The following is a 13,205-nucleotide window of genomic DNA, read 5'->3' as shown; positions in this document are numbered from 1 at the left end:
TCCCTTTGTGTTTTTAGGGGAGCTTCATTACATAGACATAATTAATTAAATCATTGGCCATTTAGGGTTAAATCAATTTAACCTTCAGCCCTTCTCCCATTCCCAGAGGTTGTAAGGAAGGGTTAAATTTCCAAGCCTCTAATCCTGCCTTGATCTTTATGGTGACCAGCCCACATCCAGAGGCTACCTGGGATCTGCCTGCAATCAGTCAATTCATTAGCATACAAAACACACTTATCACTTTAAAGATTCCAGGAATTTTAGGAGTTGTGTGCCAAGAAACAGGGATGAAGACCAAATTTGTATTTCACAGTATCATAGCCAACCAACTATCTGTTCATTTATATGCATTCTGTTAGAAATAAACTTTAGAAACAAGACACTCTTTTCAATTTAATTACTGCCATGCAGTAAATGATTCAGTAATATTAACACCAGGACATTGTTTGAAGGAAATCCTGTCTTTTAGCCAATTCCCTTTAGTACAATTGTGTAGGTGGTTTCCAGATCTCATTCAACACAGAAAAGAATAGTAGTTATTTGCGGGTGTACTTGGTACCTAGCAAGTCTTCAGACCTTTTAGTTATTTTCATTCCTTGAGAAGAAAACTGAAGAAATTACTGGGGCAAAGGGATTTGTGAGACTTCACTAGAAAAATCTCTAAAACAATGACTAACACTTGATACTTCTCATTCATATGAGGGTTCATATTAAAAATGACAGTGTTACAAGGTACTAGGAGCATCCTTTGTTTTTCATAGTCATGGCAGCTTAACACAGTGCCCTAGTGACTTAACATACAAACACTTAAGTCCTTATTTTTTGTTTTTGTTTTTAAGTCATTGAAATTATGAAACTATCATTCAAATGGAAGCATTATAGTTCTTCGGAACCATTATGATCTCAAAAGGAAAGGAGAATGATAAAGATACACTGGCTGAGGTGTTTTGAGGTGCACCGAAGTGTTCCAAGCTGTGACTTACCTTAACATGTTCTTGAAGTACCATGGCGTGGATTAAAAGGTATGCTTTAGAAATCTCTCAGTGACCCCCAAGGTCATGGATAGAATGAATGCTCATGATTCTATATCTTATTATTGCATATTTTAATATTTAGATTGCAGGTGTGGTTACAGATTTTATAGTGCTATTTTTTGTTAAAAATATAAGTTTTATGATTGAAGTTTTTTTCCTTTTTGAGATAAGGTCATGGAAGACATGAGAGTAGATCTTTTCCTTCAGTTTTAATAGTAATAGTATAGTAGTAGGCTACAATGTATTTCACCAGTAGTTTAGGGATTATTCATGTGTTAGTCTGTAATCATAGTTCTGGTTTACATCGTAGGATAGTTCTCTTCAGTGCCGTCATTTGATAGTACCCTGAACAGGAAGCAATTGAATAGATTTTTTTGGTTAGGGTACTAATTTGGCCAAACAAAACAGTTCTTATTTGGGACATTTATAATAGAGTTTTGTCTTTTGCACAGAAGTTTCACTTAGAGGAAAATGAGTGAGTTATACTTAAGTATGGTAGTTAAAACCATTTCTTATCTGATATTAAAAAAAAACAATTTTTGTACTATATGGTTGTTACTAATTTTTCTTTCTTTTTTTTTTTTTTTAAGAGTGATATAATTGAACCAACTTAGAATGCTGAATTCATCAATGTTATATCATATTCAGGATTCTTAACCTTTTAGTTAATAAAGGAAACTGTTTTGGGAAGAGAGAGGTATAAGTCATAGATAGAAAAAAATGAACAGAAATACATTGGTGGAGTTCATGACTTTTACCAGGTTACCTTGTGCTAAGATCCTTTTGGTGTGTCAGCAGCTAAATAACTGTTCAATTCTTTTTTCTTTTCTTTTTTTTTTTTTTTTTTTCCGTATCTGGTATTTTTGGTACCTTAGTGGTTAAGTGGGGCCATATTCCCAGCCCTTTTTATTTTTTATTTTGAGGCAGGGTATTGCTGAAGCTGGCCTTGACCTGTTATCTCCTACCTCAGCCTCCCAAATTACTGCGATTACAGGCTTGTGCCCCTATGTCTGGCTCAAAAATTAAAAAAAAAAAAAAAATTTTTTTTTGTACCAGGGATTGAACCCAGGGGCACTTAACCAGTGAGCCACGTGCACACCCCTTTTTTATGTTTTATTTAGAGACTGGTTTTTATTGAGTTGCTTAAGGTTTTGCTAAGTTGCTGAGGTTGGCTTTGAACTTGTGATCCTCTTGCCTCAGCCTCCTGAGCTGCTGCGATTACAGGTGAGCGCCACCACACCCAACTGTTTTTGACTGTTTTTAACTCCTTGAGATATTTTTTTAAATCAATGAGAGAAGGTGGCCATGAAAAGCTGGTAGTTTATCTGTGATCCTGTTACTCTGCTAGGATAATTTTTGTGTTTTCTGAAGCTTTGTTTTTCAAATTGTAGGTTTCAACCCATTTATTAGTGTATCAAGAAATTATTGTAGTGGTTTGTGACCAGCATCAAAGCATATTTCAGAATAGGAAAGTGTCAGTGCACTGAATGTAGAAAAGAATGCATTGCCTTTTTTTTTTTTTTTTTTTTTGACTTTATGCTTCAATTTTTAAAGCTGTTGAAATGAACAAAATATATACATGTTTATGTGTACATTGATTGGGTACTTTTTGTTTCTACTAAGTGTATGCCTCTTATAGTCACAGAGTTCCTCAGAAGTACTATTAGTTTTATATAGTTTTGCTTTGTTGAAAAGAAATGACCAGGATACATTTTAGTCTGTGACTGAAAGAGAATATGGTATGCCATATTATTCCTGTACATCATCTTCAAGGGTCCCTCTTTTATCATCTTTTGTTTTAAGTAAAGATTATTACTGTGGAATAAGGAGTAGAAGAGAAAATAAGAATACAACAGCAGTAGCTTTTGAGTGGTATTAACCAAAGCTGGTCTATCAAGTAGAGTGGTATTGTATCCTGCCCTTGGCATACATTTTGGTGTTTATCAATTCATAGACCAGTGGTTTTCAAACTTCCAGTGATACATGTTCTGCAATTAATGTAATACTTTGCTGTTTCCCCCCTCCCCCAGTTACACAAAACAGAACAGAAAGTATCATGAATGTATCACCTGATATGGTTTTATAAAACTTGTTTCAAGGGTAGGCATAGGTACTGCATTGCATAAATGTTCTTGTAATGACCGGAAAACTATATGGAATTCAGGTCTTATAAATCCATATTGCCAAACTGATGTCAGCTGCAAAAGCCTTTAGATAGCCATCAGTGGGATTATCAGATCAGTGTTCTTGTTTCTGAAGGTAGAGAGCAGTAAATTAACTATGAAACCTATGTTTTTGTTGTTTTATTATTTTGTATGTATATGTTGTTTGTCCTGATAAACATGTAAAGGTCTATAATTAAGAATTTACAATAATCTAACCAGGCACCTGCCTGTAATTCCAGCAATTTGGGAGACTAAGGCAGGGGCATCACAAATTCAAGACCAGTCTCAGCAACTTGGCGAGGCCCTAAGCAGCTTAGACCTTGTCTCAAAATAAAAGAAGAGAGAAGAGCTGGGGATGTGACTCAGTGGTAAAGTGCCTCTGAGTTCAATCCTCAGTACAAAAGGGGAAAAAAGAGAAAGAAAAAAGGAATTTATAGTATTTCCTAGTTGTAATTTACTCTCAGTTTGCATTGATGGAAATGATTGCTGTACTTACAAAAATACAAAAAAAAATAATGATACACTTTAAAATTCACTAAATTTTTATGTTAGGACTTGTATGTTTAACAGGTGCCTCTTTAATTCAGGTGATAAAGTTAGAGAAATTCAGCATAAATCAGATATATTACAAATATTTAAGGTGGTCATATGTTTAAATGTAGAGCTTCTGTGTAAGGATTTTGATAATATTTAAACTTAATTTTTATTGAATTAGTACGTGTGCTTACACAGTGGCATAATAACATCAGTTATTTATTTATAGATCTGTTGAGGATGATCACAGTATCTGGTGATTTTTTTTTTTTTTTTTTTTTTTTTTTTTTTTTTTTTTGGCAGTACTGGGGATTGAACCCAGGGCCTTGTGCTTGGGAGGCAAGCACTCTGCCAGTTGAGCTATATCCCCAGCCCAAGGTGAATAATTTTTAATAAATAAGACTTTAGGTAGGGCAGTGTCATCGTATGCATATGTTTTAGGATTATGTCTAAAATAAAATTTCTTTCTCCTTAGAAAACAGAAAATGAAGACTTCTGGTAAATTGTTTCATTACATTGGAATTTGTACATTAGTTTTCTACATTTGGGAGTTGAAAAAATGGAATAATTCTTTGCCAGAAGAGGAGGGCAAAAAAATAATAAGCCTCTTTTATCTTTCTCTTCAAGTTCTTGGAAATTGAGTTAAAGTACATAATTCCTTTTCCAAATTGGGTGTGATATACTCCTTAGAAATCATGGTTTGAAATTATAGGAGTTAAAACTATAACCTCCCAGTCAATGGGTTAACTGCCTGATGGTGGTTGCTAGTTTTTGTACAGATATGTGCAGGCATACATTGTTAGTGGCAGAGCACTTGGACAAAAGTTCCAGCTCCGTTGGTTCCCACAGACTAGGCTATACCACTTGTCCTAGTATGCCAATCAAAGAGACAGCAGTGGTGAAAGGCAGGAAAGGAACTTTTCATCAGTGTGGCTACATAGCAAGAATAAAGATAGAAGTACAGTGACCAGCTGTCAGTCTTAAGGAATTGACAAAGACTGAGGTTTTATAGAGAAGGGCACAAATGGAAGGGTGGGGGTGTGTGTGACTGGGAAACTTGTATAGTTGATAAGAGTAAATCATCTTGGTCAGACCATGATCTGGTTGATCATTATCTCAGGACTGGTTCTGTGAAGCTCTGGAAAGATACTCATCACCTGAGGGCATGATTTGGTTCCTAACCTGAGATATTGCCCCTGGTTTTGTTGTGGAGTGACTGTTCTTGCTTAGGGGGGCCATCTCATCATGGGGTTATCTGTTCTGCTTGCAATTGCTTGGGGATAGTTTCAGTCCCTTGTTATAAAGATGCTTATCAATCAAGATTGTATTTCCTGGAATCCAAGCTAACTGCTGAAGAAGGTGACTCAGAATGAAGAAAGGAAAAAAAAAAAGAGAAAGGCAAATGGAGTCAGAAAGGGACAATATGGAGTGTTAGGTCAGTTACAAGGCCCTCTTCTATGGAGAGATTCAGTGAAGTATGGAAGAGTTAAAATTCCTTTATTCTCTTGCTTTGCTTCTCAAAATTTTCGACCCCAGCTGCTCCTTGTCTTCTCCCAGATTACCCCGTTCTTCCTACTCTTTCAGTAGCCCTGTTTGGCTTTTCATCCATCATTAAGATCCTTGATTCCTTTTCTCAGTCATGTTTACCCCCTCACTTCCAGCTTCCCCTCATTTCTTACCTCATACTGGTTATCCCATCAGGAGCTATGAGCTTTCATGTTGTCTCCTTGTGGCGTTTTTTTCTTCAGATCTGTGTCAGTTTTCTTTGGCTGTCATAAATGCATGATAGCAGCTTATAATTTTTTTCCTTGGTACATCTTTTTGTTTTTAGGGAATAGTTGAGAAGGAAACTAAACTATGTTCTAGTTTAGTTGACCCCAACCTGAGATGCACCCCAACTCCATATCTAGACTTAAAAGAAAGAACATATCATAATATTAGATATTATTTCAGCTGACTTAAGTTAGAATCACCTCAGGGATTAATATTAGCTGCTGTGAGTCTATATTTAAGATGTTTTAGGTTCTGAAGATAACAAAACTTTTTAGAAATATTTTGAGTAAGTGGGATATTATTAGCATTAAATATGTTCTCAAAACTAATTTATACTCATCTCATTACTTTGAAAAACAGTACTGTTTTGGATTTCTATGGAATCTGGGGTATCTCTTCAAAGAGTATTTTATAACTCAGTTCAAGTATGAGCCTAATTGAAAAAGTGAAAAATCAGGGAATCAAAAATTATCCTTTGAAAAATATAGTGCAGCCACTTTTTGTTGCACTGTGGAACTTCTAGGGCATTATAAGGAAAGTATGTAGATGAACAGGAAGACGTGTGCGTTCTTCAGAATGTCAACTTGCTGTTTAGATGTGGAGCACAGTTTCCATTAGTGATATAGTCAGGCTCACATACGTTAGAGTGAGTGAGCAAGTGAGCCCCTCCACGGGGAGCCTCACAGTGAGATCAAGCCGACCTTCTCCACTAGTCTTTGGGCCTTGCTTTGTCAACATGTGTCAACATATAATCTTCAAAAATAATGACTGTAAATGTGCTACTTTGGAAAATAGCTATCAGGGAGAACAACTGCCTCCTTTTTCTTCCTACCCTTAATTGTTATAAGGAATCCTGGGGCAGAACTATCTTGATGCAAAGGTAAGATAGAACACTTTGAAAAAGCATTTACTTTGAGTGCCTTTGTGTCTAGTTGAGGCTACTATTGTTATAAGGGTGATGAGGGTGATTGAGAGTGAGTGAGTGTGTGTGTGTGTGTGTGTGTGCGTGTGTTATATATACACATACGTAGACATATAAATAAAGGGTTGGTGATAGCAGCTGAACCACTAGGTTAATCAAATGTATATTAAATGTAGCATTATTAAGACTCCTTTGTTGTTGAAATATCTGTGGAAAAATTAATGTGTCAGAAATTCTAGCCTGGGACAGGGCAGAGGCATGTAGCATGGGTGTGTATATAAAGCAAGGAGGACTTGGAATAGGTAGGATCCACTGAAAGCATTCATCTTTGATGTACACCCTGGCATTTCCTCTGCAGAGAAACAATTTTCAGTCTTTGCTGTAGTTCCCAAACCTGTTCTTTACCACCATTAGCAGATTTTGTTGATTTTGTTGGTTCCTGTATCCCTGGTCCCTGGTCTCAGTGAATAGTCACAGCAGGTTCTCAGTAAATATTTGTCAAATTAATACTCTTTGAACAACCCTAAGTTTTTTTGGGGGGGTGGGGTTTGTTGTTCTTTTGTTTTGGTGCTAGGGATTGAGTTTATCATTGAGTTATAGTCCTATCCCTTTTTATTTTGAGACAGGTGTCTCTAAATTGCTGAGAGCTTCACTAAATTGCTTAGTCCGGACATCAGCCTCCCAGGTTGGTGGAATTACAGACGTGTGCCACCGGGAATGACTACACTAGGTTTTTAGACTTGCATCTGTCCTGTCATGGCGTAGCAAACCTTTTACTTATTTATCATCTCTTAGTTTACAAATGGAGACAAGACCAGCTATCTTATTTATGAACCTGTAAATTTACAAGTGGAGAAAATGACCAGATCTCTAAGGAAGTGATTTTATTTAATCCTAATTTCTAAATATGTTATCACTGAATTCTTGTAAGTTAGAGATTGGTGGTGGGTATAAAGGCAGAAAAGTCTCAAGCATGTTATTACACTGACATTTAATGAGTTGTGCTTGAAGCGTTCCACACCAAGCATTTTGCATTCCTTAGCTCATGCTTCACAACAGGTCTCTAATATTCCCATTCCACTGACATGGAGACTCTAGATAAACTATGAAAGCACTGAAGTGGAGTTTTTTGGTTGACTTGTTTGTTTTTGTTTTTGTTTTTGTTTGGGGTTAAAAGGCCCCAGGCAGTCTTTGGGGAAGCAAAACTTGGGAATAGTGTGCATATTAATTGAACAGATCTTTCTTGCCATGGGTAGATGTGCAAGTGTGAGATTATTTATAGGGAAAGCCAGATTGTGATCTGTGCTCATGTTTCACAGAAGACTCTGTATTCCAACTAAAACATTTCCATATTTGGGATTGACCAGATTTGGTCTGTTAGGAGGTAGACAATTGCCCTTTTATGGCCACCCCGATTCTCCATTGCTCTCTTGTTTCTCTTTGAATTGGTGACTCTAACACTCCCTCAAGCAGTCTTGTCCTCCTCTGTCTTTTGTTATTGCTCTCTTGGCTCCAGTGTTCTCTCTCTCCTTTGCTCTCTATCCCCCCTTTGTACTCCACAGCTCTCTCCTCTCTCCCTTTCCTCCCTCCCAACTCATTACTTGCAACTTGAGCAAACAAAAGAATTTGCTCTGCATTCTTCCTGTAAAAGAATAATAATGTGAACATTGAATAAAGTCAACTTTTGAGTCACAGAACCAGGCAGGCCAAGTGAGAAAGTGAGCTGACCAACAAAGGTCAGTTAGGAGGATGCTATAAAAATAGCATAAATCTTAGATCCTAGGAGGTTTTCCAAAGTTAAAAGAACTGACCCAGGACAAGTAGTATTTCGTTTTCAGAATAAAGAGCTTGTTGACCTCCTGGTGTTTACCACAGGCTGTGTTTTTATGTTGACTGTATACAAAGAAAAGGCAGGGTAAATCTATCCTGTATAGACCCCAGCCTGGACCTCCTGTCTGGTCTGTATTGTGAATGGGGGACTTGGAGTTGAGGGAGAAAAAAAGCAGAGTGAGCTTCTTGAGTATAGTGACCAGACCAAAATACTCTCAGGGTTACTTCTTGAGGAGTACTAGAACCAAACCAAGACATTCGTGAATATCTTAATCCACTTTGTACTGCTATAATAGAATACCACAAACTGGGTAATGAATGAAAACACAGTGTTTTTCTTACAGTTCTAGAGGTTGAGAAGATTATGCTTGAGGGGCCACATCTGTTGGTCCTTTTCTCCACATTGTAACATGGCAGAAGGTACCACATGGGCAAGAGAGTATGCCGGGTATGCACAAGAGAGGGAGGGCAAGAGTAATATAAACACCTCCCTTAAGGCCCCACCTCTGAACACCGATGCATTGGGAATTGAATTTCCAACATAAACTTTGGAGGACATATTCAGACTATAGCAGTAGATAAGAGGGGACAATTTAAGACTAACTCCCTTTCAACTTTGATTTTCATTCCAAAGTTCTAATTTATGCTTAGAATGAAGGACGTCTTTTCAGTCCTATATTTTTCTTCATACTTAGAACTAACATTTTTAAATCACAGGAATCTAATTAATCAGCTACTTTACTATTGGTTTAAACATAATGGCATACTAGAGTGTTGTTATAGTGAAGAATTGCCTGGGTGAAATTGCTGGAGACCTACACATGATGTATGCAGGTTTTTAGATCTGGATGGCACCTCAGAGAATCTGTCAAAAGTTCACTTTTTTGAAGTATCAACTTGGTTCATAAAGAATTATGTTGAGCAAGTAACAGCAACCTATAAAAACATTGTGTTTTGAGGGAATTCTCATAGGTAAAATAGTTTCATTAAGGTGAGAAATTAATCATTATTTTTAGCTATTTGAACGTAGTGAAACAGTTCTCTTTTCTTCTCATTGTAAGATTTGTAAGGTTAATATCAGCTCATTCACAATTTTTTCCTCCATTGTAGAAACAAACTTTAGAGGCATTTCTAATCAGTTTGCTTATAATCCTTGTTTAATTCAGAAATGGTTGACCTAAATAATATGGTTTAAGAGCTACAGTTCCATAATAATTTTTTGTTGCTTTTTTAAAAAAATTTTATTTATTTATTTACTTATTTATTTTTATGTGGTGCTGAGGATCGAACCCAGTGCCTCCACCTGCTAGGCAAGTGCTCTACTACTGAGCCACAACCCCAGCCCCTTTTGTTGCTTTTTAACAGATGGCTTGCTATTATTATGGTTCATTCACTTAGTGAGCATCACTGTATACAGACTTGTATTTGAGAACTTGATGTTTATGATTGCGTGCACTTGAGTCAACCTTAATGTGAATCATACAAATTTATAACTTTGGCCATATGTCTCTAATGTGTGTGTCTGAGGTTAAAAAAAAGTTGGCTAGCATAAAAGATACAGCTTAAAATATCCATTGCACATGTCCAGTTTATTGTGGAAAAAGCTTGGCATTTTTTTTTAAATTGCTAGGTTACTTATAATTCCTTAAAAAGCTTGGATTTGACTAATCCCTAGAGCTGGTAACACAGTTAGATTTTCTAGCTTATTTAACCTTACAGCATTCTTCATATTCTCTGGTTGGACTGCTACAATATGTAATCTTCAGGATTCAGCAGTTTTTGTTTGCTGAAAAATAGTTTGAAGATAAAGAAATGATTTTCTGAAACATTAAATAAATTTTCATATGACAAGTTTTTTGTGTGTGTGTGTGTGAAAAACAAATGGCCATTATCAGTGAGTTAAGGGGAAAAGTCCTTTTCAGGGGAAGGCAAGAAAGATAAATGATTTATGCACCAGATTATAGCTTCCTTATCTGTTTATCTATTGGATTTGTAGTCCTTAACCTTAATAGGATCAATGTGTGGTCGAAGTAGGGAAAAGCCCTCCTTTGTAACTCTCTGAGCTTCAGTTTTCCCTTGTAAGAGAAAATGCTAATGTAGGATTGTTAATGAGGCATAAATGAGAGATTTTATAAGGAGATGGATCTGTTCTGTGTTTTCTCTCATTTGCTCTGCTATATGAAGACCAAGGACACTGTGGGTGTAAAGGATAATGAGAGTTTCTTCTAATCTTATGGAGTGAGGGAATGGAAATAGAGAAGAGAACTTAGAATTATAGGTAATGGCATTTGTCAGTGAAGTGCTTGTAGAAGGCAACAGGGAGGGAAGAGGTCTGGCACTCTAGTAACAGAGAAGAGAGACTCCACTGTCTTTAAGGAACATGCATGTGCAGAAGACAGGGAGAGAGAAGGATTCAAAATGAAGTAGCTAAGTGGAGCTAATCTCCAAAGAAAAACTACTTTTTTTAAAAATTATTTCATTTAAAGCAGTTGACTAGACAGTAAAATAGTAAATTAATTTAGTAACATAACAACTTTGCAGTTTGCATAGTTTAAATTTATAACACAACAAAGTACCAACTAAATACATAACATGAATGAACCAAACTGTGAAAGTCAAGTCTCTTCCTTTCTGTAGTCCTTATCCTTGTCTTCCTTAGTGCCAACCTCCAGTTATGTTACTGAACCAGGTCCATTTGCCTGCTACACAGTATGCCAGTCACTGAAACCAGCCTTGAGAAAGTTTATTTGCAAGGCAGCCAAGCATGGAAACAAGAGAACAAGTCTCAGATCTCTCTCCCCAAGGATAGGGTTTGGGAATTTTTATGTGATAAAGAAGCAGAGTATGGTATAAGGATGGGGAAAGGTGACAGGCCTGCCCACACATAATTGATCTTTATAGCTCTGCATAGGACACAAGTTCAGAAAATTACCCCATTAGTGTGGTCTAAGAGTGGAGTTTTTGGCTCTCTGAGGTCAAAGAGGTCACCCATCAGACAGATGCCTGTGTAGGCCCAGGTGTGAGTGCATCAGAGGTGTTATCTGCAGCAAAGCTGGCGGAATGAGCTAGAGCTCAACTGAGTGGTCTCTGAAATGGTAATTTTTACAGTCAACTTCAAGCAAGTAACTAAAAGGAAGTGAAACCGAGGGGTTTATTGAAGTGTCCTCTTGGTTTTTCACTTAGATCCTCAAAATCTTCACTCTTATACTAGTGCAGTGCCACCATAAGTTACTGATGATCTGTGCTTTTAATCACTACTTAATGATCTCACCACTTGCATTTTAAACCTTTCTTTTGCTCATGCTGGGCAGTCTCCTCTGATAGTTATTGAAAAATTAGGTTGTATGCAGTACCACCCAAAGGTGGCTTGCAGTCAGATCTTAAACCATCTACATCTGTGCCCCTTGGTGATTTATTCTCCTTTCAGAGCCCCATGGCCTAGGAGGTTTGAGTAAGCAAGTACTAGTACCTGTAACTGCTCTTTTGGTTTGAGCTGTGCATCAGGGCAAGACTAACAAGTTAGATGCACTTTGGTAGAAAGCCATTCTTTAACCTTGGAATTGTGGTTAAGACCACTTCTTCAGAGTGGTGGTTGACTTTACCACAAATGTATATTTGTTCACTAATAATATGACATGTAATAACAAAAAACAAAGTTGCAATTTAAAAGAAATGTATTGTTTTGGTTATTTAATACTCAAGCAAAAAGTCATTTCCTTATTCATGTGATTATTTCCTTATTTCTGTTTTGAACATAAGGATTTTGATTCTCATCATTTTATTCTATTTTACTGAGTATTTGCTCTTAACTCCCATATATGTTACCCACAGTGTCCTCTTTTACATATTTTTAAAAGTGGTGGTTGCCAACTTTTTTCTTAATCTTAGAGACAGACTTCTTAGAAACCACTAAACTCTTTATTTATTTATTTTTTGGTACCCAGGATTGAACCCAGGGGCACTTAACACTGAACTACACCCCCACCCTTTTTATATTTTATTTTAGGGGCAAGGTCTCACTAAGTTGCTGAAGCTGGCTCTAAATTTACAATCTTCCTGCCTTCTGAACCACTGGTATTATAGGCATGTGCCACAGCACCGGGCTCACTTAATTCTTTATGAACCTGAATCATAGTCTTTTCTTTCTACATTAAAATACATGTTAGATCCCTTCCATAAATGACCTGGTCTGTGTTTATTATTTAAAAGAAAGATAAAAGACAGATAAACTGCTGAATTCAAATACACATGCCTATTGACTTACAAAAATGTACCTCCTAATGAACTCATCTTAAGTTGAAAGTAAGTCAGAAGTGCATCTTATATACCTTACCTGCCTAACACCATAGCTTAGCAAGGCAGTATACTGTAGAACTTTGTTGTTTAGACTGATATCTTGGCTACTGGGAGCTCCATTTTGCTGCTGTTGTCCAACATCTCAACTATCTACCATATATTCTAGATAAAAATGTGAAGGACAGTTTCTACTGATCACATTTCACTTTTGCACCATCATAGAGTTGGAATATCCCAAATTGGACCATTAAATTGTAGATCTCAAACTGTTTGTCAGAGGACGCTTGAGAAATTGACCAATTGGAGTGTAATGGAACTGTAATGGTACTGTGCTTGCCTAATTTCTACCAACAGAGAAAAGCAATGCAAAAACTTCTTGGTTAAGTCAAAGTCTTTGTAGATTCAGGGTCCTTTTCAATTAAGGAAAAAAAAAGTGCTTTGCAGAATTAATGATTTATCACTGTGAACATTAAAGTCAGTGAACTCTCACTTATGAACTCTTATTGTAACCGAAACAATCTCTTTGTGCGTAGAAAATACAAGAGTAATTGTTTTGGAAAGGTGTAGCCAAATTTATGACATAATGTGTGTGCATATGTATGTATATATGTCTATATGTATATATATATGCAAAAGTCAAGGTCTGGCTCC

The 13,205-nt window shown here is 36.6% G+C and overlaps 1 protein-coding gene and 2 non-coding genes across 6 annotated transcripts in view; 2 read left to right on the top strand and 1 right to left on the bottom strand.

The window, feature by feature from the left end:
- The window catches only part of Rbpj (recombination signal binding protein for immunoglobulin kappa J region), a 215,029-nt gene that overhangs the window by 152,234 nt on the left and 49,590 nt on the right, over positions 1–13,205 (top strand). For 2 of the 4 annotated variants that reach the window (XM_047566232.1, XM_047566231.1), the window contains exon 2: positions 840–1,022. The exons of the other annotated variants lie outside the window; for them this stretch is intronic. In XM_047566232.1, the coding sequence (XP_047422188.1) occupies positions 1,006–1,022 (17 nt within the window). In that variant the 5' untranslated portion in view covers positions 840–1,005. The remainder of the gene's footprint in view (positions 1–839; positions 1,023–13,205) is intronic. 4 annotated transcript variants of the gene reach the window in all.
- Trnag-ccc (transfer RNA glycine (anticodon CCC)) lies at positions 4,031–4,103 on the bottom strand. Its single transcript has one exon. It is a non-coding gene; the product is annotated as a tRNA-Gly (tRNA).
- Positions 8,282–8,412, top strand: LOC124995164 (small nucleolar RNA SNORA51). The gene has a single exon (XR_007110639.1). It is a non-coding gene; the product is annotated as a small nucleolar RNA SNORA51 (small nucleolar RNA).

The sequence above is a fragment of the Sciurus carolinensis genome, chromosome 10 (assembly GCF_902686445.1).
Source record: "Sciurus carolinensis chromosome 10, mSciCar1.2, whole genome shotgun sequence".
Taxonomy (NCBI): domain Eukaryota; kingdom Metazoa; phylum Chordata; class Mammalia; order Rodentia; family Sciuridae; genus Sciurus; species Sciurus carolinensis.
Note: the sequence above shows the minus strand (reverse complement) of the source record. Positions and strands in the feature narration are given on the sequence as shown.